This window comes from Oncorhynchus mykiss, chromosome 9 (assembly GCF_057628025.1).
Source record: "Oncorhynchus mykiss isolate SJ-2025 chromosome 9, ASM5762802v1, whole genome shotgun sequence".
Classification (NCBI taxonomy): Eukaryota; Metazoa; Chordata; class Actinopteri; order Salmoniformes; family Salmonidae; genus Oncorhynchus; species Oncorhynchus mykiss.
Window position 1 is genome coordinate 41,779,145 of NC_143030.1, and position 23,049 is coordinate 41,802,193.

The following is a 23,049-nucleotide window of genomic DNA, read 5'->3' on the forward strand; positions in this document are numbered from 1 at the left end:
CCAGGATACCTGGCAGAATGCACAGTTCCAACTGTAAAGGAGGAATAATGGTCTGGAGCTGTTTATCATGGTTCATGCTAGGTCCCTTAGTTCCAGTGATGGGAAATCTTAATGCTACAGCATAAAATGACATTCAAGACGATTCTGTGCTTCCAACTTTGTGGCTCCTGTTTCAACATGACAATGCCCACGTGCACAAGCCAGGTCCATACAGAAATGGTTTGTCGAGATCGGTGTAGAACTTTACTGGCCTGCACAGAGCCCTGACCTCAACCCCATCGAACACCTTTGGTATGAATTGGAATGCCAACTGCGAGCCGAGCCTAATCGCCCAACATCAGTGCCCGGCCTAACTGGCTGAATTGAAGCAAGTCCCCGCAGCAAAGTTGGTTATAGCAGCAAAGTCCGTGACTTTGGAATGAGAAATTCGACGAGCAGGAGTCCACATACTTTTGGTCGTGTAGCGTATGTTAGCTGGGCGTGGCTAACTAGCTATTTTCAAAACAATGGACCAACTTGAGCAATGAGATCCCAGCTTGCTACTGTAGATAGCATAGCCTAACCAAATATAAACCTTTTAGAAAACAATTTTGTAAAATACTGTTAGCTTCAACTAACATAACAAGTACATAGACCTATTTCCCTGTAAAACAACGTTAGATCCAGTCTATGATATTAGCCAGAAGGCTCTGATGCAACTATGTTGAAACACTCGTTTTAAAAAATGGCTAAAATGTTTTCCAGAAGCGTATTGCTGTAGCTTTTAAATCCTGTGAATGTAATTTAGCAATTTTAACGAAATCTCCTGTTGGCTACCTGAAACGGCTTCCCCAGTATGAAGAGCGGTTGGAGCGTGGAATGTGCATTGAGGGTAGTGCGTCCTTCTCTTTAGTCCTTATAATTCGAATGATTGCTCAGAAAACCAAGGTGTTTTAATCGGCGTATGCCTTGCGATTACTAAAATAAGCAGAGTAAGGTGTTTACATGGCTAATTACATACTCGGCCTTCTGCCATAATCCGTTTAATGTCGAGTGTTTTGTGAATCGTTTCATGAACATTGTGCAGTACTGTACTCGGCCTCTAGGATGTGCCATTGATTCACATTAGGTCCGTAGGCGCACACTGCGTCCATACGGAGACTCAGGAGCTGTCAAAATGGCTACGACTATGTCATGGGCATCATATCTCCTTATTCATTTAGTAATATTTTCATGGTATGTCTTTACGTTATCGGCGAATTGCTCATTGAAAAGCACAGAGATACATCCAGGAGCCAGAACATTTGGAGGCCGCTGGAAATATCTGACTTTCCTCAATCTGGTAAATGTGCTTGGTTGTTGACATCGAGGGCGACGCAAACGAAATGTCATTGGAATGAATGGGACATGTACAGTAGTAGGCAAAAAACGACAGCGTATGTTAGAAATCGGTTCCACATCCTCGTCTGCATTTACATCCCTTTTGATCTTCCTGTGGCTTCAAGACATGTTAGACTGATTAATTCACTGCTTTATTTGTATAGCTAGCCATAGTGTTCAGAGTGGCCTAACCATCACTGAATCATTATTCCACAGGTTTTGCAGACCGTATTCTTCGGACTCGTTGTTTTGATTGACATCATCCACCTGATATTGCCATCCAAAAGTTTGAAGTGTGGTGTACCGCTCCTCCTAGTGAAATTAAGAGACACCATTTTCACTATTTTGGCGTTTCCTATTGGGACAGTAAGTACCTTTTTTTTTCTACATGTTATGTATTTATATTTTCTGTTCGCGCATAAGCTACCTTTATTACTGATAACTTGCTTTGTATTGGACAAAATATAACCCCTTTCCTCTTCTGTTCTCCCCAGTTTGTGTTCTTGTCCTTCTGGTCGATATATCACTATGACAGAGAGATGGTCTATCCTAAGTTTCTAGATGACATTATTCCTAGCTGGCTGAACCATGCTCTGGTAAGCACACAATCATTTGCACGTGCTGGACTTTGTACTAAAGTGATCCCAATGTATTCATTTAAAGATGGGGCTTCATCCAATTGGCAGTGCTGCTCAGCCTGGCTTTGTATCACATTGCTCTTGCTAGAAATTTGCTAGAAATGTCTTGCTAGAAATTCAAGGGAAGAGTTTTTTTATAGGATCATACTCAGATTCACATAGCTTTGTCTCCTATTATCATTATATTATGGTTGCATTGTAAATGAATTTATGTAGCCAGTCACACAGCAATTTGGTGTTCCCAATATTTTAACCAACTGAGCCCAATTTAGAGCTACATTAGTAATCTGTCAGTGCATAATGGACACTCCTCTCACTCTTTCTGGCCTCTTTCTCCACTACACCTATACAGTACATACTTAGCCAGTTTTACAAGTTGACAGTAGAATACTTTGTCAGAACTGGTTTTAACCAGTTGCGAGCTGTAAAACAGTCTAGCAGACACTCTCTGTAGATGTTTCACAACAACGATTACACAATAGCCGGACCTCTTTCTCCATTTCTCCAGTCTATCTCGTTGTTTCTCAATCTGTTCCAGGAGGTGCATTGGTTTTGTTCTGGCCCAACACTAACATGTCATACCCTTGTTTATGTGGCCACAATGCATTATCACATGCAATGGTCTACACATTTGTTACACATGGGGCTATGATGATAGGGTTGTCTTATGTCATTCTTCAATTGGCATGTCTTTTCCCTCTTTGCAGCACACTATCATCCTGCCCCTGGCTCTGCTGCAGATGTATATTCAGCCTCATCGATATGGCAGCAAGATGAGAGGCATCCTAGGTCTGGCCTTCTTTTCTGCTGTATATCTGGGATGGTAAGCAGAATTCAACCAATCATATTGTTAAGTTGTTGTGGTTTGATGAAACATTTTCCGTTTCTTCAAGTCTTCTTTGTCTCGCTCACTCCTCCCCTCTCCTTTCCTTGACTGAATGTTATGATACTTTGACAACGTTTAGAAAATCTCCTAGAACAATCCTCCATCCCCATCATAGGGTTTTGTGGGTGCACCATGCGGCTGGTATCTGGGTCTACCCCATCATGGAGCGCCTGAGTCCCGTGGGCCTGGTTATATTCCTGGGGGTGGCTTGCATCACCCTGGCCCCCCTCTACCTGCTGGGGGAGAAACTCAACCACAAAATCTGGAGGAGCACTGCGGGATCTGCAGGTGGGACCGCTCTCATACTTTATGACAGGGAATAAACCGCACACCGTTTAGATGCCCCCACCATTTTAAAGTAGCAGTGTCTCTCTTCTAGAGTGCCACAAGGCTTATGAATTTGATTTGGCAGTTTGTCAGAGAAGTTTACCTTTGGTGTGTTAGTTAAGCAATAATATACAAGGCCATGTGTTAAGACATGGTTATGGGTGTGTTATTACTTTTATAAAATGGGTTACCAGCATTAAAAAGCAATATTCTTTCCCAAACCATACATTTTTCAACTAAACGTGATGCTACATTCACTAACACTGGTTGTCAAGTGCAATTTTAGGCGTTCTCTAGTCGTTAGTTATTCGTATTGACTGACATGTCAAGGAAAACCACCCAGAACTTTGCAGGTTGCTATGGCAAATAAAAAAAAATGTTGCTCTGTTTTTCCCCCTTGCTAGCTAGCCATCTACACAGTTAACACCATCACTTTAGGCTGAAGCTGTAAAGACGGGCAAACTAGCTGCGTTTTGTTTGACCTGTTTTTTGATTGACATTACTTTGTATCTATAAAAAAATCATACTGATTCATGATTTTGACTGGTTGAAAAAAGCTGCCTGTCTGACTTGTCCCGACTCGTCCTTTATTATGGGATACAATGAAGATCGACTTTTAATATTGCGACAATGCTACAAGTGTTGGAGATAATGTCTAGATGCTTTTTACAGTGGAGATCAAGTTTATGAATTGCATGGGAGGGCAGATGACGATGGATCTGTCAAAGTAGTAGCAGTGCGTTGCTAAGTAACGACAAACAATGGCACTTTTTATGAATGTACTGGGCATGTGTATGTTTTCTATATCATGGGCAGGATAGACTCTAACACTGAGAATTCCAAACCAACCTTTGAATAATTGTTAATGAACTACTACTACTCTCTTTCGCTCTCTTTAAAAGGACCTCAGAAGAAAAAGAAGAAGTAAGCATGTGCTGGCATGAGTGCCACAGAGGGGACCAGAGAGGCCTATTTGATGATATCACACGAGGACAGACAGACAGGACACAGCACCCCCAGCACTGATTACCTCAACCAGAAGAGACTGGTGGATCTCTTGTTGGAGGTAGAAGTTGCCCCGAACCACAGATCTAGAATCAGATTACCTTATCCTCAGTCCTCATTTTAACCATTAAGATGAAAAAAAGTGTATTATTCTGATCCTATATCAGCAGTTAGAGGCAACCTGTGCCTGCTCTGTATCGCTCGGGCAGATCTCAGGCAGTGGGCATAATGTGCTTCTATGGTCAAGCCAAATTATTTTAAGATTAAATTCAATACTTAGACTTAATTTACTCCACAAGGGGATATTGTGCTACTTGTCACAGTGAGATAACAGCTCAATATAAAACTTAATATTAAGTTGATCCTTATTGGTTGTGTTAACCCAATTGTTCTCTCACCATCCGTGAAGTAGACTTGCACTGACAGTAGAATAATACTTTAGCATATGCAACTCTTAGTGATCTCTCTCATTTTGTGATGCTATTTCATTTATCATGATACTGTTTCACTTGATACTGTACTGTTGGTTGTGAAAGGGACAGTCCCTTATGTGCACTTGCTAGCTTACCCTTTGAATTCATGCGTATATGATCACTTTTAGAACACAAAGTCCTTATGTAATTTGGAGAGAAATAAGATGAAGATAATTAAAATATTTGAAAAATAACACATTGATGTCACTCCCTTTTTATTAGGTGAAATATTCCACACATTGCAATCTGAGCTGCTTTATGATTCATTATATGGGGCGGCAGGGTAGCCTAGTGGTTAGAGCGTTGGACTAGTAACCGGAAGGTTGCGAGTTCAAATCCCTGTCGTTCTGCCCCTGAACAGGCAGTTAACCCAGTGTTCCTAGGCCGTCATTGTAAATATTAACTGACTTGCCTGGTTAAAAAAATATATATATTATACCGCGCTGGAATCTTTGCCCATCACTGCCATTTGTAGCCAGGTGATGGAGCCATCAGGTCAACATTTTCTCCTCTACAGGCAATCAGGGTAAACCTTGTCTCTGGCAAATATCCCCACTCCTAGGGTATCGGAGGGTAGAATGGAGCTACTACCATTTTGTTTTAAGTAAGTACAGCCTTGTTCACACTGCAGGCCTTAATGCTCATCAGTTTTGAAATCTGTTTTGGACTACTGACTGTCCAAACATCAAGTTGCAAGTGACCAAATCGGATTTGTGTGTTCAGACAGCAGTCATTTGCTGACATGTCTACGCTAGTTGTAACGACAGGTGTGTGCGCAGTGTTGTAGGCTGATTGGTGGTGGTCCACATCCTTTCTATCACTCAGAAGTTATGTAGCAAGCGAAGGAGACAACAATGCCTGACGTTTTCCAGTTGCATAGAATTTTCTAAATCATAGTGCAATAACACTTTTAAAGGATAAGATTATCCAAATTTCCCAAAAAATCCTGTTTGGCTAGCCACAGCAGTCAACTAGTGAGCTACGTAGCTGTTTTAGCTTTTCTAGCACATTCACTAATTTGTTTGCAAACAAATAACAAGCTAGTTAGCTACCACATGTTATTGTACAACTGTCAACCGTGTAGCTAGCAAGATACAAGATATACCAAATAACAGTCTAAAAACCACTTGAGGGCAAATAAATCAGATTTGACCCTTCAGACAAGTCACATGACCAGGAATCTGATTTCAAACCACCTACGAAGGTGGTTTGAAATGTGGCTTGTCTGTCCATGTGATTTTTAGCTGTTCAGACTGCAGGAAAAAGAACAGATTCAAATCGGATATACAAATAAATAGGATGAGTCACTTCAAACTGCCAATGTGAACATGGCTTTTAGTAGTCTTGTCTGAGCCAGACTGGCCCATAGGAAAGGTTCCTGTTTATGTAACGCTAGGCAGCTTGATGTACAAGTTTACCACCTGGACAGGGCGCTGGTGTGTCGCAGGGCCTTAATGGGGCATCATTTTGATAATCTTTGGTATGACTCAACCGGGGATTGATTCCCCATCCATCTAAGGGTGGACACTAACCACGAGGTGACTAAGCTGGTATTACCATTTTGTTTACCTACCAAAACAGGTCTATATGAAGTGTCTAGCGGTGGGGACTATAAGTTGTTTATAGATGTTAATTTAGTTAGTGTCTATCCCTGGGCAGCTGTGATCTCACTCATCAGGCCAGGGTAATCTTCTCAACAGCATTCTCTCACCCAGAGGTCATGTATCACCCTCTTTATGTAAGACTGTAAGACTCCTCCTACACAATTAGATATCTGTACAAAATAGTGTGCAACTAAGCAGAAAAGTAGTGGTATTTGGTCACACTTTAAATTAGGTGATGTGTAATGGCACAGACCTGCACAATGGTGCATTGTGTCCCCAGAGGATCCAACAAGACTGAAATACTAAGCTTAGATATTAACTAAGATCCTTCTCATCAATTGAGCCCCCTGATCCTGTCACACATTCATGAATCATCTGTTGTGAAAGCCATTGCTGGCAACACGTTCTACCATACCAGAAGGTTCTACTTTACCAGAGGGATGTCAAGGAAACCTGAGGTAACGCTTTCTCTTCCAATTAAGAAGACCCAATTACCATTAATTGTGGAGTCGTTAAAGAGTGGCCAAAGATAAATCAGCGTCATATCTTTTACTTCTTTCCTTCTTAGTGGATGTATACATAATCAGCTTTCACGTACCTCAGGTAATCCAATCAGGAGCTAACTTGACAGTGCTTCCTATGTCATTCAGGCTACTCTGCAGTATCTGAGACTGGATGTCACAGTTAATGATAGCTGCTTCAGTTAGGTTGTTTTTTGTATATATATATATATATATATATATATACAGTACAGCATAGCACCCTGTGATTCCATGAGATTACAATTCATATTTTGGTATTGTAGTGGGGAGCATTTTACATACAATCTTTTCCATATAGTGGACGAGCAAAAAGAGACAGAACAATGGTCAATCAGTACTTTTATACCATTTGACCATCTGTTTCTACTTGAAATCAGTTGTTGACCAACCACAGACCAAATCAGAAGTAATACAACTATGATAGCCAATCAGTCAAACCAGCTAACATTCTCTAGGAAGGGGGTCACACCTTAGTGTGATGGCCTGAGAAGGAAATCTGAGTACACTAGAGGTTTACTCTGAACAGAATACAGATGGCCACAGACATACAGCATATTAAACCTCACATATCCATATAGATGACATCAAAGTTCTCAGAATAACACTATTGCACCCATGTTTGGTATCTAACACACATTGCAGTAGTCAGTCCTCTGGATACTGTAAGGCAGAGAGGAATTTTGTCCTCTCAATGGGGAAAGGGATGACTGGCCCCTATAAAATAACCATTTGTATTGTTTGGGGAATTTATCCATTTGACCCGAGGTGAAATTGAATGTATTGATTTCTGATCACATGATATCCCTAGCTGATTGATCCGGAGCCAGTAATGACATGTCAAACAAATAGTATCTCATTGTGGTTATCAACTGAAGGGAGTTCAAACAGATGGTCAGAGATGATCAGTAATTTTTGCTCTACTGTGAGGTGAAGTGGCCACGGGGGCCTTTGCCTCTTGAGCCTACTTTTACAGCAATGAGATTAGTGGGTTAATCCGGAGGGAGGAGTCAGGAATGGATCTAGGTGCAGTGCATGTCTAATGAATAAGGAGTGAGGAGGAGCATCCAATGAGGTGTGTTACCATTCAGAGCCATGCTCCAGATGAACCTACACCTCTGATGGTCCTCCTTTCTCTGACACCTCACAGTGGAGGCCAGGCCAGGGTACTGTATTCCTATGGCTGAAGCAAAATGCCTGTTCCTGGTGAACATAAAGGATGAAGTGGATGGTGTTGTTGCCACACCCCTAATTTACAAAGATAATTTGGACTGAATTAACTGAAGACCCGAGGTGGTGCAGGACTACCAAAACTGAGAAAGAAAGCATTTGAGGACAGTGCTGTGTCAGTGGTCCAACGTGGGAAAGTGGAGTAGTTTTATGTTGATGTCTGAAGATGCTGACGATCACTAGCTCCACAATCTTTTTGCTTCAGGTAAACGTGCTGAGGATACCTTATTGGGAGATTGCTGTGTTCCAATTCCTAAATGGATTATTACATTATGGATTATAATGGTTGATGTCACCTAGGTCATCATGGATTTTCATCTTTGACAGCTGACACTGCTCTCTGATTATGTGTGTACACTGTAAAAAAACAAGTTTTTACAGTAAGTTACTGGCAGACAGTTATCTGTAAATTACTGTAAAAAAAAGTACAGTATGTTACCGTAAATTCCAAATAAACCTTGGTTTAACAGTACATTACTGTAAAGAAGTGCTTTCTTTGGAATTTACAGTAACATACAGTACTTGTTTTTACAGTAACTTACAGGTAGGTAACTGCTTCCAGTATGTTTTTTACCATGTAGCCTCGTAAACTGATCAATATAAGGACCTACCACACTATTTCACTATTATGAAATGTAAATGAGGTTTTATCTTAGACTAACGTGAGTGTGTGTTCCAAGGCACTGCCATGGCAGTGGAGGTCTGCTTGAGTATTCAGTCATACAACACTCCACCCTCAGACAAGCAGTGGAGTCCCCTACCCCCTCATGGAGTCAGGTATTGATATACTATATCATTACTCACATTTCTAACATAAAGGATCATGTAGTACCGTTAACTAATATGATTTATCAATCTATTTGAAGAGAGTTTCAACAGGGTGTTGCGTTGCTATTTTTATTGTAATACTGTTAAGCCTGGTGGTGTGTGCCAGATGACAGATTAGCTTGCTGTAGATGGCACACTCCCTGCTGAACACCTCATAGTTAAGCTTGACACTACTTCTTTACATTGGGAACACCTCATAGTTAAGCTTGACACTACTTCTTTATATTGGGAACACCTCATAGTTAAGCTTGACACTACTTCTTTATATTGGGAACACCTCATAGTTAAGCTTGACACTACTTCTTTACATTGGGAACACCTCATAGTTAAGCTTGACACTACTTCTTTACATTGGGAACACCTCATAGTTAAGCTTGACACTACTTCTTTACATTGGGAACATCTCATAGTTAAGCTTGACACTACTTCTTTACATCAGGAACACCTCATAGTTAAGCTTGACACTACTTCTTTACATTAGGAACACCTCAGTTAAGCTTGACACTACTTCTTTACATTAGGAACATCTCATAGTTAAGCTTGACACCACTTCTTTACAATGTGCTAATCACAGATATTGTCACTACAGTTTGTTTCTGTAAGAAGACACACTAGTGTACGCTTTATTACATTGATTGGGCTCCACTAGTCAAACTTACATGTATGGCGGTCCATTGAAGTATCAGTTCTTTCCAGACTGCAACATAAAATATAATTCTGAATGTAAACTGCTGAGGTCCGTTGGTTGAAATGACAGAGGACATTGTTTTACAACACCCCTCCTGTCTCCTTTTAAACCCTCCAACCCTCCATGCGTACCCCCAGTCAGGACACCCCAGTCGAAGTACACGTTGGTGGGGGAGGTGATACGTCACGTCATCCCCGGAGCCACACAATGCTCCATAGGGTGTGGAGGTCAGAACTGCAAGTATGAGAACCCTGACCGCTGGAGCAAGGACAAGCAAGCCATCAAAGGCCTTTACTCCTCCTGGTAGGAATCAGAAAGGCTCTATAAAAATGTGTATGTTGAATGTAAGTGGATTATACCCGTAAGTTTAATGCAGAAACATGTCTTTCCTTTCAGGGTCACGGAAAACCTACTTGCCATGGCCAGACCATCTACTGTATTAATAGAAAAGTACAACATTATTGACCAATTTAAAAGGTAACACTATAAGTCAATTCAATGCTCCTAGTATAGATCAAATAACTAAATTGATGTGTTATTAATTGTGTGTGTGTATGCGTGTGTGTAGATGTGGCCTGAAGACAGTGATAAACCTGCAGAGACCAGGGGAACACGCCAGCTGTGGTCCCAATGCACTGGAATCAGAGAGTGGATTCTCCTACCAACCTGAGGTCTTCATGGAGAACAACAGTAAGTCTATGACCATTCCTCTACAATGAGAAAAACTGAAGGGGGCCAATGCAAATTTACTGTGTGAATGGTTGAATAATGACTGTCCTTATATTCCAGTATATTTCTACAACTTTGGTTGGAATGACTATGGGGTGGCCTCCCTCGCATCCATCCTGGACATGGTGAAGGTTATGTCCTTTGCGATGCAGGAGGGGAAGATGGCTGTCCACTGTCATGCTGGTCTGGGAAGAACAGGTAATGTATAGGACAAAAAAGTTGTATTATTAATCAAATGATTATGTTTTGTGGTCACATGACTGACCCTCTCGCAAATGGTTTTGTCTTCCATCAGGTGTGTTGTTAGCGTGTTACCTGGTCTTCGCCACCAGGATGACCGCTGACCAGGCCATCGTGTTTGTACGTTCCAAACGACCCAACTCCATCCAGACCAGAGGTCAGCTGTATTGCGTGCGGGAGTTTGCCCAGTTCCTGGTCCCTGTCAGGAGTATTTTCTCCTGCGCTGAGCCCAGAACTAACCCCATCACCCTGTCCCAGTTCCTGACCCGCCAGGGACACATGCTGCATGGCTATGAGCGCCGGGAGCTCAGGCACCTGCCTAAGATCATCCAGGTGATCTGCAAGCTGCTGCTGGACATCGCTGAGAACCGGCAGGTCATCGAGGAGGACATGCTGGACATCCATGACATGACGGCCGAGGAGGAGATGGAGTTTGAGCGCTATCGCGACTTTGGATTCACCAAGGGAAGCTTTGGGGGAGGCGGCCTCGGAGGGCAGCCCCGCTTACCGGGACCCCCAACCAAACCCCGGCATGCCAACGAACCGCCCCTGTTCTACCACCGCAAGAGCCTGAGCTACAGCGAGTCGGACCTGCGGAGGCTGGGCTCTGAGCTGAACCTGCCGACCCTACCTCTCTCCAACTCGCTGTCCGCTTGCAACATGTCTGTGGCCTGTTCTCCCTCCCTAAACTCCCTGCCTAGGACCCCGGCCACAGGCAGCTCCATGGGGCCCAGGCAAATAACCACCACCTACGGCTCCCAAGATGGATCCCTCTGGGAGCAGAAGAGCCTCGCGGAGGGATCACCGCTCCTAAAGAAGACACAGAAAGCCTGCCAGCGCAGCGAGTCCGAGTGCAACCCCGAGAAGAAAGGGTATAGCAGCATGTTGTTTAGGTGGAAGGAGGAGCAGAGGGACAAGTTAGCGAACAATGGTGATGTGTCTCAGATAGAGGAGTCAGAGGTGCCCTTCATCACCATCCAGACAGAGTTGTCCAAGGAGGCCAGGCGGCTGCTGGTGGCCCAGGCCCTGGCTGTGGATCTGGAGCAGGATGGAGAGGAGGAGCACAGGGAGAGACTACAAGCCTGGCAGGTACGAACTTCATATTCTACACCATTGTTATTAAAATACTGTATCTACCTTTTGGAATACTGTACATACAATATTATATATTGAAACAGTCTAGTCAGACGTGTGGTGGTAGTAATAGAATAGCATAGCACAATTGACGAATCCTGTTTACCTGAACAGTATCTGACAACTACGTTTGTACATAAAGGAAATTCACAGAGGTTTGACTTTCCATTTTTAATACTGGAGTGGCATTAGACTGTTAGCTCCACTACACCTGATGTGGGGTTTGGTGACACTGATTGTGTATTCTGTGTGTTTTTGCAGTCAGAGTTGAACATGGGAGGGGCATGGGAGAGGCTGTGTACATTGGAGAAGGACCCGTTTGTGCTGTCTGGGCTGATGTGGACCTGGCTGGAGCAGCTGAAGGAGCCAGTCATCTCCATCAAGGATATACAGAATCTGGACCATAACAACATTGACCCTGCAAACCCAGAGGCTGTCTTCAAACCACTGGACCAGGTCAGCAAGCACTTACTGTAGGCCATTACATTTACAGTACCAGTCAAAAGTTTGGACACATACTCATTAAAGGGTTTTTCTTTATTTATATTTTCTACATTGTAGAATAATAGTAAATACATAAACTATGAAATAATACATATTGAATCATGTAGTAACCAAAAAATGTGTTAAACAAATCAAAATATATTTTAAATTTGAGATTTTTCAAAAAAACACCCTTTGCCTTGATGACAGCTTTGCACACTTTTGGCAATCTCTCAACCAGCTTTGTGAGATAGTCACCTGGAATGCATTTCAATTAACAGGTGTGCCTTGTTAAAAGTTAATTTGTGGAATTTCTTTCCTTCCTAATGCATTTAAGCCAATCAGTTGTGTTGTGACAAGGTACAGTGCCTTGCGAAAGTATTCGGCCCCCTTGAACTTTGCGACCTTTTGCCACATTTCAGGCTTCAAACATAAAGATATAAAACTGTATTTTTTTGTGAAGAATCAACAACAAGTGGGACACAATCATGAAGTGGAACGACATTTATTGGATATTTCAAACTTTTTTAACAAATCAAAAACTGAAAAATTGGGCGTGCAAAATTATTCAGCCCCCTTAAGTTAATACTTTGTAGCGCCACCTTTTGCTGCGATTACAGCTGCAAGTTGCTTGGGGTATGTCTCTATCAGTTTTGCACATCGAGAGACTGAATTTTTTTCCCATTCCTCCTTGCAAAACAGCTCGAGGTTGGAGGTGAGGTTGGATGGAGAGCATTTGTGAACAGCAGTTTTCAGTTCTTTCCACAGATTCTCGATTGGATTCAGGTCTGGACTTTGACTTGGCCATTCTAACACCCGGATATGTTTATTTTTGAACCATTCCATTGTAGATTTTGCTTTATGTTTTGGATCATTGTCTTGTTGGAAGACAAATCTCCGTCCCAGTCTCAGGTCTTTTGCAGACTCCATCAGGTTTTCTTCCAGAATGGTCCTGTATTTGGCTCCATCCATCTTCCCATCAATTTTAACCATCTTCCCTGTCCCTGCTGAAGAAAAGCAGGCCCAAACCATGATGCTGCCACCACCATGTTTGACAGTGGGGATGGTGTGTTCAGCTGTGTTGCTTTTACGCCAAACATAACGTTTTGCATTGTTGCCAAAAAGTTCAATTTTGGTTTCATCTGACCAGAGCACCTTCTTCCACATGTTTGGTGTGTCTCCCAGGTGGCTTGTGGCAAACTTTAAACAATACTTTTTATGGATATCTTTAAGAAATGGCTTTCTTCTTGCCACTCTTCCATAAAGGCCAGATTTGTGCAATATATGACTGATTGTTGTCCTATGGACAGAGTCTCCCACCTCAGCTGTAGATCTATGCAGTTCATCCAGAGTGATCATGGGCCTCTTGGCTGCATCTCTGATCAGTATTCTCCTTGTATGAGCTGAAAGTTTAGAGGGACGGCCAGGTCTTGGTAGATTTGCAGTGGTCTGATACTCCTTCCATTTCAATATTATCGCTTGCACAGTGCTCCTTGGGATGTTTAAAGCTTGGGAAATATTTTTGTATCCAAATCCGGCTTTAAACTTCTTCACAACAGTATCTTGGACCTGCCTGGTGTGTTCCTTGTTCTTCATGATGCTCTCTGCGCTTTTAACGGACCTCTGAGACTATCACAGTGCAGGTGCATTTATACGGAGACTTGATTACACACAGGTGGATTGTATTTATCATCATTAGTCATTTAGGTCAACATTGGATCATTCAGAGATCCTCACTGAACTTCTGGAGAGAGTTTGCTGCACTGAAAGTAAAGGGGCTGAATAATTTTGCACGCCCAATTTTTCAGTTTTTGATTTGTTAAAAAAGTTTGAAATATCCAATAAATGTCGTTCCACTTCATGATTGTGTCCCACTTGTTGTTGATTCTTCACAAAAAAATACAGTTTAATATCTTTATGTTTGAAGCCTGAAATGTGGCAAAAGGTCGCAAAGTTCAAGGGGGCCGAATATTTTCGCAAGGCACTGTAGGAGTGGTATACAGAAGATAGCCCTATTTGATAAAAGACCAAGTCCATATTATGGCAAGAACAGCTCAAATAAGGAAAGAGAAATGACAGTCCATCATTACTTTAAGACATGACGGTCAGTCAATACGGAACATTTCAAAAACTTTGAATTGTTCTTCAAGTGCAGTCGCAAAAACCATCAAGCTCTATGATGAAACTGGCTCTCATGAGGACCGCCACAGGAAAGGAAGACCCAGAGTTATCTTTGCTGCAGAGGATACGTTCATTAGAGTTAACTGCACCTCAGATTGCAGCCCAAATAAATGCTACAGAGTTCAAGTAACAGATACATCTCAACATCAACTGTTCAGAGTAGACTGTGTGAATCAGGCCTTCATGGTCGAATTGCTGCAAAGAAACCACTACTAAAGGATACCAATTAGAAGAAAAGACTTGCTTAGGCCAAGAAACACGAGCAATGTACATCTGTCCTTTGTTCTGAGGAGTCCAAATTTGAGATTTTTGGTTCCAACCACCGTGTCTTTGTGAGATGCACAGTAGGTGAACGGATGATCTCTACATGTGTGGTTCCCACCCTGAAGCATGGAGGAGGAGGTGTGATAGTGTGGGGATTGCTTTGCTGGTGACACTGTCAATTATTTATTTAGAATTCAAGGCACAGTTAACCAGCATGGCTACCACAGCATTCTGCAGCGATACGCCATCCCATCTGGTTTGCGCTTAGTGGGACAATCATTTGTTTTTCAACAGGACAATGACCCAAAACACCTCCAGGCTGTATAAGGGCTATTTGACCAAGGAGGAGAGTGATGGAGTGCTGTATCAGAAGACTGATATGCTCAGCACATGTGGGAACTCCTTCAAGACTCTTGGAAAAGCATTCCTCGTGAAGCTGGTTGAGAGAATGCCAAGAGTGTGCAAAGCTGTCATCAAGGCAAAGGGAGGCTACTTTGAAGAATCTAAAATATGAACTATTTTCATTTGTTTAACACTTTTTTGGTTACTACATGATTCCATAAGGGTTATTTCATAGTTTGATGTCTTCACTATTATTATACAGTACATCGTAGAAAGTAGTACAAATAAAGAAAAACCCTAGAATGAGTAGGGGTGTCCAAACTTTGACTGGCACTGTACATTTGTCATTTAGCAGACACTTATCTAGAGTGACTTACAGTAGAGTTCATACATTTTCATATTTGTTCGTACCGGTCCCCCAACGCCAGGGTTCCCACAACCCTGGCGTTGCAAGTGCCATGCTCTACCAACTGAGCCACACCAGGGCTTCTCACTCTGGACCCAATCATACTGTACATGACAGATTTACTAAAGAAAACTTGGAATAGCTCCATACTGTATGAAACTAATTTCTACTGACTACTTCTGTTCAGTTAACCAACTCATTTGGGGTGGCAGTAGCCTAGAGGTTAGAGAAGCCGACCAGCAGCTGGAAGGTTGCTGGTACAAGCCTTGGGCCAGGCAACACAAAATGGGAATGGAACTGGCAGCTAAAAAGGGTGCTGGTCTTTGATTCCATGTACGATCTCCTGCAAGGCACGTAATGCCCACAGTTGCTCTTCGTCCAAGGATGTGTGTATCTGGGGGTGTTGTGAAAGGCAGAAGACACATTTTAGTTCTAACCAATGGACAATTAAAGTTGTATTCTATTCAACCACATCCCCTCCAGGCTCCCAGGGAGATGTTAGTGTGCATTCTGGACTGTATGGCTCATGTTCTCACAATTCCAGAGGAGGTGGAGGCTGCTTTCCTGGAGCGCACCATCAAGGCTTTCACAAAGGTAAAACACTAGATGATGTAGGGTTCTCCTTTTTAACCACGGCACTGTTATAAAAACAAAATATTCAATGGGTTTCTCAACCGTTCTGACTCTCCACAGATGGGAAAAGGCTCAGCGGTGTATCCGGACATGACAGAGATCCTTAGGCTGGTCCTACACGACATGAGGTTTATAGCCATAGAGGAGGATGAGGTACCAGATATGGCACCCATTCCTACTGTACTGATCCCATAAACCTTCTGTATTCTGTTCCAGACCATCCCTTGCTATACTAAAACATATGTTGTGCCTTCCTGCGCAGTTTGGATAGTTTTTCACATACAATATTTTGTCATTAAGTATTGTACAGTAAGTGTATTGTATATGAAAGATCACTTTCCAATGTTTACCTCTGTATTGTAGTTAAAATGCAGACCCAAGAAAATGCAGTTTATTTGAGAGTTAAAAATAAATTGTCAGTTTGGTTTTGATAAGAAGATCAAGGGGCAGTATTTGTTACAGTATATGCCCTAAAGATTTAGGTTATATTGAACATGTAACATCCAACACAGGGATTTAAATATCTAAGCTCCACATAAAGCCAGCTAAGTGATTATAACCATTCATTCCTGTACAGAAATGTGTTATTGCACAAAAATAAAGTATCATGGCACAGCAAACTGCAATGTTTTTCCCCTTCATACTTGCATGTATGTGCATGCTTTGCATAGCATATAAACACATCCGCGATAACTCTTGATTACAATGTATATTCCATAAGCAGAGGGTTTGTAAAGGCAAGGCACAACATCAGTGATTAAACTACTCAGAAACATGCACAATTAATTGTTAGCGACTGATGCTAACTGCTGTAGTACCTGCGAAGTCCTCCTAGAGGACAGTGTTGCTCAGGAGTTGAAAGAGTAGGCCTTCAGGACATCCTTCCCATCCACTGCTTCCACTGAAGCCACAATGGTTGAGTAGTCACAAACCACATAACTGAACCCTCTGACAACACAAGACATGACATGTACATCAGTTCATTACTACATCATACCAATCCAACTTTAAATACAGAGCCAGAATGTACCATTTGTTTCCTTGACAGACAGAAATGTCTTTCTGTACCTGGACATGGAGTGAGAGCCTCCCAATAAGTGGTATCGACTTTCCAGTGTGAGCCCTTTGTCTCTGTCAGTTTTCCACGTCAGCACTCTTAAGGACAGGTCCCGAGAAGCAGTGACTACACGGAAACTATCCTGAGAGAAAAGCCTCACTTTTAGGATACTTTTCATGGACGGCCTTTCCCTGAGCACCATATAAACATAAACGTCAATTCCCACACACTCTTACCACAAGGTATATATCCCAAGGGATATTCTGCTAGGTAAGATACAAACTATTTAAAAAATAAATCAAGAGGAATATATTATCTAGAACACTGAAGTTTTCCCCATACTATGTATAGCGCTTTGAACTCCAATATATAAATTCCAATGCGTAATTACTACTATCAGTAGTCCATACGCACAATAAGAGTGAAAAGCATACCACACAAATAGAGCAGATAGGTTCAGTATGGTCCTTGAAGCTACAGAGGAGTTCTCCTTTCACAGTGTAGACCTTCAGCTCTCTGTGAGCAGCTACAACCAGAGTGCTGCTTCCCTTGCCTTCCAGAAGGATGTCCGAAGCCCTGCCCTCAAATACCAACTCGAATTTCTCCACCTGCTCAACTGAAATAGTAGAACATCTGTGAAAGTTAGGCCAACGCTCCATTTCTAGCATAACCACAAAAATGAGTACAACTGACAAAATGGCACATGGGGACAAGCTTGCTAACGTAACAGGTAATGACAATCTAAATAGATGAAGATATTAAACGTCTCAACTTGACACTTTACCCTGGATCTCTGTCTTGAATCTGGTCTTTTTTATGATGACGTCGAACACAGAGAGGACCTTGTTGTGATGCGTGTTTGAGTGCGAGTTGTCCTTGCAGTGGACCGTGGCCAGTCTGGCTGGCTGGGAGGGCAGGAAGGCAGCAGCACTGCAGCCTGAGACAGGCAGACACTGGCACAGAGGATCCTCCTCCTCTGAGGGACACGTCACACTCTGACTGGACAACACCTGCCAGTCAAACAACACAATACACATTTGAACAACGATGAAACATTACTACTTTTCAGGACTTCTGGATCCACAATAATTATTATAGACAAACATGCCAATTGTTACAATTACCTTTGGACTCATATCCATATTCTCTGTAGTTCCAGCTAGGATCCATTTCTTGTCTGGCGATGCCAGGAGTAGGTTTACTTTGAATGTGTCACACACCACCAGAGTGGACAGCTTTGACAGTGAGGGGCTAGTCAGAGTATGGACAGAGCCTTGACTGGTCCCCACCTGGTGAAAAGGAAAAATGTTATGTATTATGCGTAAGTCAGATATTGATCTGGCAACCAACCAGACATGGTTGGCTGTTTGGGTACTCACTGAGAGAAAAGAGCTGCCTTCCAAACTGTAGGGCAGTAAGGTGCACTGTGGGGATGCTGAGGAGTAGAAGGACATCTCCTGTCCACTCTGACCATCCCAGGCTTTGAGCAGCCCTGTGGAATCTGACGTGATGACCCCACCATGCCCACCGTCAGCTACCATCCCAGTCAGAGGACTCTGAACAGGGCTGCACCACAGCTGTACCCCCTGGTTAAAAGGGGAAAAGGAAACACCATTTCCTAAGTGCTAACTGCAAATCCTGCTTTGTGTAGACCAGTAGACCATATAATATGGCTACTGAAGTGCGGGTGCTACACCTTGGTGGTGGGTAGGATGAGTAGCCTACATACAATGTAAAGCGCTCTGAAGCCTGGTAAATAAAGCCTCATAATAAGTATAAAAGGGTAGTATTGTTTTCACCTGCTGGACATCCCAGGCACGGACTGTACCATCTGAGGATGAACTGCAGACAGTAGGGGTAGAGCTCCAGAAGTCAGGGAGCTGGGGAGAGTTCCCTGACAGGTACACACACCCAACCACCCTGCCTGGAAGATATAGATGTTGTAGACCATACAGCTATCTAAATACTGTTTCCAAAGACAGTTCCATCCTTTCTAAAGAAAGAAAGAGGCTGTATGCTCACCTGTGTGTCCCCTCAAGCTTTTACAGGTGTAGTCCCCACCGGACCTGCCCTTGGTCATCTTCAGCTCCAGGTGAGAGCGACGCAGGAAGTAGCTCTTCCAAGTCTGCTTCCCATGTTCAGAGCCCAGCACCGCAATGTTACAGAAACCCCAACGCTGCAGACACATTTCTCTGCGGGATAGATTACTAGGCATTAATATACAGTTATTATTATTATATACGTGTTATATAGAATATACAGTGCCTTTGGAAAGTATTCAGAGCCCTTGACTTTTTGTTTCGTTACAGCCTTAGTCTAAAATGGATCAAATAAAATCTACAAACAATATCCCAAAATGACAAAGTAAAACGTATTAGAAATGTATTAAAATAAAATAAAACTGAAATACATTATTTACATAAGTATTCAGACCCTTAGCTATGAGACTCAAAATTGAGCTCAGGTGCATCCTGTTTCTATTGATCATCCTTGAGATGTTTCTACAACCTGTGGTAAATTAAATTAATTGGACATGATTTGGAAAGGCATACACCTGTCTATATAAGGTCACACAGTTAACAGTGCATCTCAGAGCAAGAACGAAGCCATGAGGAATTGTCCGTAGACCTCCGAGATAGGATTGTGATGAGGCACAGATCTGGGGAAGGGTACCAAAACATTTCTGCAGCATTGAAGGTTCCCAAGAACACAATGTCCTCCATCATTCTTAAATGGATGAAGTTTGGAACCACCAAAACTCTTCCTAGAGCTGGCCACCCGGCCAAACTGAGCAATTGGGGGAGAAGGGCCTTGGTCAGGGAGGTGACCAAGAACCCGATGGTCAATATGACAGAACTCTAGAGTTCCTCTGTGGAGATGGGAGAACCTTCCAGAAAGACAACCATATCTGCAGCACTCCACCAATCAGGCCTTTATGGTAGAGTGCCAGACAAAAGCAATTCCTCACTAAAAGGCACATGACAGCACGCTTGGAGTTTGCCAGAAGTCACCTAAAGACTCTCAGACCATGAGAAACAAGATTCTCTGGTCTGATGAAACCAAGATTAAACTTTTTGGCCTGAATGCCAAGCATCACGTCTAGAGGAAACCTGGCACCATCCCTACAGTGAAGCATGGTGGTGACAGCATCATGCTGTGTGGATATTTTTTAGCAGCAGGGACTGGGAGACTAGTCAGGATTGAGGCACAGATGAACGGAGAAAAGTACAGAGAGACCCTTGATTGAAAACCTGTTCCATCGCATTCCGGGACCTCAGACTAGGGCAAAGGTTCACCTTCCAACAGAACAACAAGCTGTTGAAAGCACACAGCCAAGTCAATGCAGGAGTGGCTTCGATACACATCTCTGAATCTCCTTGAGTGGCACAGCCAGAGCCTGGAATTGAACCCAATCGAGAGACACTTATGTACAGTGCCTTGCGAAAGTATTCGGCCCCCTTGAACTTTGCGACCTTTTGCCACATTTCAGGCTTCAAACATAAAGATATTAAACTGTATTTTTTTGTGAAGAATCAACAACAAGTGGGACACAATCATGAAGTGGAACGACATTTATTGGATATTTCAAACTTTTTTAACAAATCAAAAACTGAAAAATTGGGCGTGCAAAATTATTCAGCCCCTTTACTTTCAGTGCAGCAAACTCTCTCCAGAAGTTCAGTGAGGATCTCTGAATGATCCAATGTTGACCTAAATGACTAATGATGATAAATACAATCCACCTGTGTGTAATCAAGTATCCGTATAAATGCACCTGCACTGTGATAGTCTCAGAGGTCCGTTAAAAGCGCAGAGAGCATCATGAAGAACAAGGAACACACCAGACAGGTCCGAGATACTGTTGTGAAGAAGTTTAAAGCCGGATTTGGATACAAAAAGATTTCCCAAGCTTTAAATATCCCAAGGAGCACTGTGCAAGCGATAATATTGAAATGGAAGGAGTATCAGACCACTGCAAATCTACCAAGACCTGGCCGTCCCTCTAAACTTTCAGCTCATACAAGGAGAAGACTGATCAGAGATGCAGCCAAGAGGCCCATGATCACTCTGGATGAACTGCAGAGATCTACAGCTGAGGTGGGAGACTCTGTCCATAGGACAACAATCAGTCGTATATTGCACAAATCTGGCCTTTATGGAAGAGTGGCAAGAAGAAAGCCATTTCTTAAAGATATCCATAAAAAGTATTGTTTAAAGTTTGCCACAAGCCACCTGGGAGACACACCAAACATGTGGAAGAAGGTGCTCTGGTCAGATGAAACCAAAATTGAACTTTTTGGCAACAATGCAAAACGTTATGTTTGGCGTAAAAGCAACACAGCTGAACACACCATCCCCACTGTCAAACATGGTGGTGGCAGCATCATGGTTTGGGCCTGCTTTTCCTCAGCAGGGACAGGGAAGATGGTTAAAATTGATGGGAAGATGGATGGAGCCAAATACAGGACCATTCTGGAAGAAAACCTGATGGAGTCTGCAAAAGACCTGAGACTGGGACGGAGATTTGTCTTCCAACAAGACAATGATCCAAAACATAAAGCTACAAAGTATTAACTTAAGGGGGCTGAATAATTTTGCACGCCCAATTTTTCAGTTTTTGATTTGTTAAAAAAGTTTGAAATATCCAATAAATGTCGTTCCACTTCATGAATTGTGTCCCACTTGTTGTTGATTCTTCACAAAAAAATACAGTTTTATATCTTTATGTTTGAAGCCTGAAATGTGGCAAAAGGTCGCAAAGTTCAAGGGGGCCGAATACTTTCGCAAGGCACTGTAAATGTGATATTCCCGTTATAATAATAAAAAAACATTTGAAAACATTTCTGATAACCTGTTTTTGCTTTGTCATTATGGGATATTGTGTTTATATTGAGGGGGGAAAAAACGATTTAATTAATTTTAAAATAAGGCTGTAACCTAACAAAATGTGGAAAAAGTAAAGGAGCATTTTTACTTTGAATACTTTCCCGGAGGCACTGTACTTCAAATATGATGCAGCTGACCACATTGTCAAAAACATGCCAAGAGACATTGATGAATAATCTATGCAAATGTATAGTGAATAAAGTATGCAAATGCCCAACCACACTCTCGCCCTCACCCATATCTAAACCAACCTCATACCCACCCAGTATATTATTCATTCTGACATGGGTAAGTAAAACTGATCAGTGGGTAAAACCCTCAAACTCACCGCCACAACCAAGGTGTTTCTGCTGCTTCTTGCCATTCCTAGATACAAAAGCCACAAGGTATCGGGTTGTTAAGATAGGCTGTCACACCAGTCCAGTTATTAAAATAAATATATCAACATATATATTGCAAACTAATAATATGATGTTTCAAAGTAAAGCAACCGCTTGACAAAAGAACAATATGTGGAACACTATAACAGAAAATAGAGAATATATTCAGAACTGTTTAACGTAACCAGATTTTATACCTCTACTTCCGCAAGTTTTTGTGACTCTCTTACCTTACAGACACTTGATGCTCGAATTAAGTCATCTTCTTTAAAAAAAGAGAAAATGTGAATTAGGCAATCATTAGTTAGGTAAGGATGATAATCCATTTCGACGTTTTACAGCTATACTGTATTGCTGGCTGTGAGGTAAGACTATCAGCGAAATATCAATATTTTGTCCGCAATTTCTACATAGGCTACGGGGAGGCTGAAAGGACAAAACTCATTTCCGTTATTTTTATTTTTTCAATACTACCAATACTTATTTGTCTGCAGATGGCGCTATTATAAAGGGTACAAACATCTCCGAAGCAGTAATGCAGAGGAGACACACTGGACACTTGATGAAGTAGCTTTCACAGCTAAGCAAATCGTGTAGAAATGTTGTGCCAACATACTATATATAAAGGTGGCCATTTGTTGGCATTGTTTAATGCCCAGTAGGTTATGTGAACAATTTATCAAGTGAGTGCAATGAAATGTGATGCTTGCAATTCAATTTGAGTTTTTGCGCGCAG

At 42.2% G+C, this 23,049-nt stretch overlaps 3 protein-coding genes across 6 annotated transcripts in view; 2 read left to right on the forward strand and 1 right to left on the reverse strand.

The window, feature by feature from the left end:
- Window positions 1-22,757, reverse strand: part of fbxw12 (F-box and WD repeat domain containing 12) — a 34,561-nt gene extending 11,804 nt beyond the window's left edge. Inside the window, exons 1-11 of one of the 3 annotated variants that reach the window (XM_090184216.1) lie at window positions 22,544-22,757; window positions 22,262-22,299; window positions 19,069-19,238; window positions 18,846-18,970; window positions 18,426-18,632; window positions 18,171-18,335; window positions 17,831-18,056; window positions 17,481-17,662; window positions 17,058-17,188; window positions 16,808-16,937; window positions 14,123-15,750 (exon numbers count right to left, since the gene is read on the reverse strand). In XM_090184216.1, the coding sequence (XP_090040342.1) occupies window positions 16,838-16,937; window positions 17,058-17,188; window positions 17,481-17,662; window positions 17,831-18,056; window positions 18,171-18,335; window positions 18,426-18,632; window positions 18,846-18,970; window positions 19,069-19,238; window positions 22,262-22,299; window positions 22,544-22,639 (1,440 nt within the window). In that variant the 5' untranslated portion in view covers window positions 22,640-22,757 and the 3' untranslated portion in view covers window positions 14,123-15,750; window positions 16,808-16,837. Of the gene's footprint in view, window positions 1-14,122; window positions 15,751-16,365; window positions 16,938-17,057; window positions 17,189-17,480; window positions 17,663-17,830; window positions 18,057-18,170; window positions 18,336-18,425; window positions 18,633-18,845; window positions 18,971-19,068; window positions 19,239-22,261; window positions 22,300-22,543 lie in introns of those variants that run through there. The other 2 variants (XM_090184215.1, XM_021615540.3) reach the window with 2 other exon arrangements.
- On the forward strand, window positions 326-4,882 carry adtrp1 (androgen dependent TFPI regulating protein 1). 2 transcript variants are annotated; one of them, XM_021615538.3, is made up of 6 exons: window positions 326-1,321; window positions 1,576-1,725; window positions 1,854-1,955; window positions 2,705-2,820; window positions 2,999-3,171; window positions 4,113-4,882. In XM_021615538.3, the coding sequence occupies exons 1-6, from the start codon at window positions 1,157-1,159 to the stop codon at window positions 4,136-4,138; spliced, it is 732 nt and encodes a 243-aa protein (XP_021471213.1). In that variant the 5' UTR covers window positions 326-1,156; the 3' UTR covers window positions 4,139-4,882. The 2 variants fall into 2 exon arrangements, with proteins under 2 accessions (XP_021471213.1, XP_021471214.1); XM_021615539.3 differs by having other exon boundaries at window positions 487-871.
- Window positions 4,151-16,609, forward strand: ptpdc1b (protein tyrosine phosphatase domain containing 1b). The gene is made up of 10 exons (XM_090185795.1): window positions 4,151-4,276; window positions 8,729-8,838; window positions 9,719-9,880; window positions 9,974-10,054; window positions 10,146-10,267; window positions 10,367-10,504; window positions 10,602-11,635; window positions 11,942-12,136; window positions 15,840-15,950; window positions 16,050-16,609. Exons 1-10 carry the CDS (start codon window positions 4,151-4,153, stop codon window positions 16,182-16,184), a joined length of 2,214 nt encoding a protein of 737 aa, XP_090041921.1. The 3' UTR covers window positions 16,185-16,609.
- Window positions 22,758-23,049: the final 292 nt, after the last annotated feature.

Excerpts from the sequence above, each read along its gene's own strand:
- ptpdc1b (XM_090185795.1), top strand. The coding sequence starts at position 4,151 with ATGAGTGCCACAGAGGGGACCAGAGAGGCCTATTTGATGATATCACAC. Across the intron at positions 10,268-10,366 it reads GGTCTTCATGGAGAACAACA|TATATTTCTACAACTTTGGT; the intron begins GTAAGTCTATGA and ends CTTATATTCCAG. Across the intron at positions 11,636-11,941 it reads AGAGACTACAAGCCTGGCAG|TCAGAGTTGAACATGGGAGG; the intron begins GTACGAACTTCA and ends GTGTTTTTGCAG.
- adtrp1 (XM_021615538.3), top strand. The coding sequence starts at position 1,157 with ATGGCTACGACTATGTCATGGGCATCATATCTCCTTATTCATTTAGTA. Across the intron at positions 2,821-2,998 it reads TCTGCTGTATATCTGGGATG|GGTTTTGTGGGTGCACCATG; the intron begins GTAAGCAGAATT and ends TCCCCATCATAG. Across the intron at positions 3,172-4,112 it reads GAGCACTGCGGGATCTGCAG|GACCTCAGAAGAAAAAGAAG; the intron begins GTGGGACCGCTC and ends TCTCTTTAAAAG.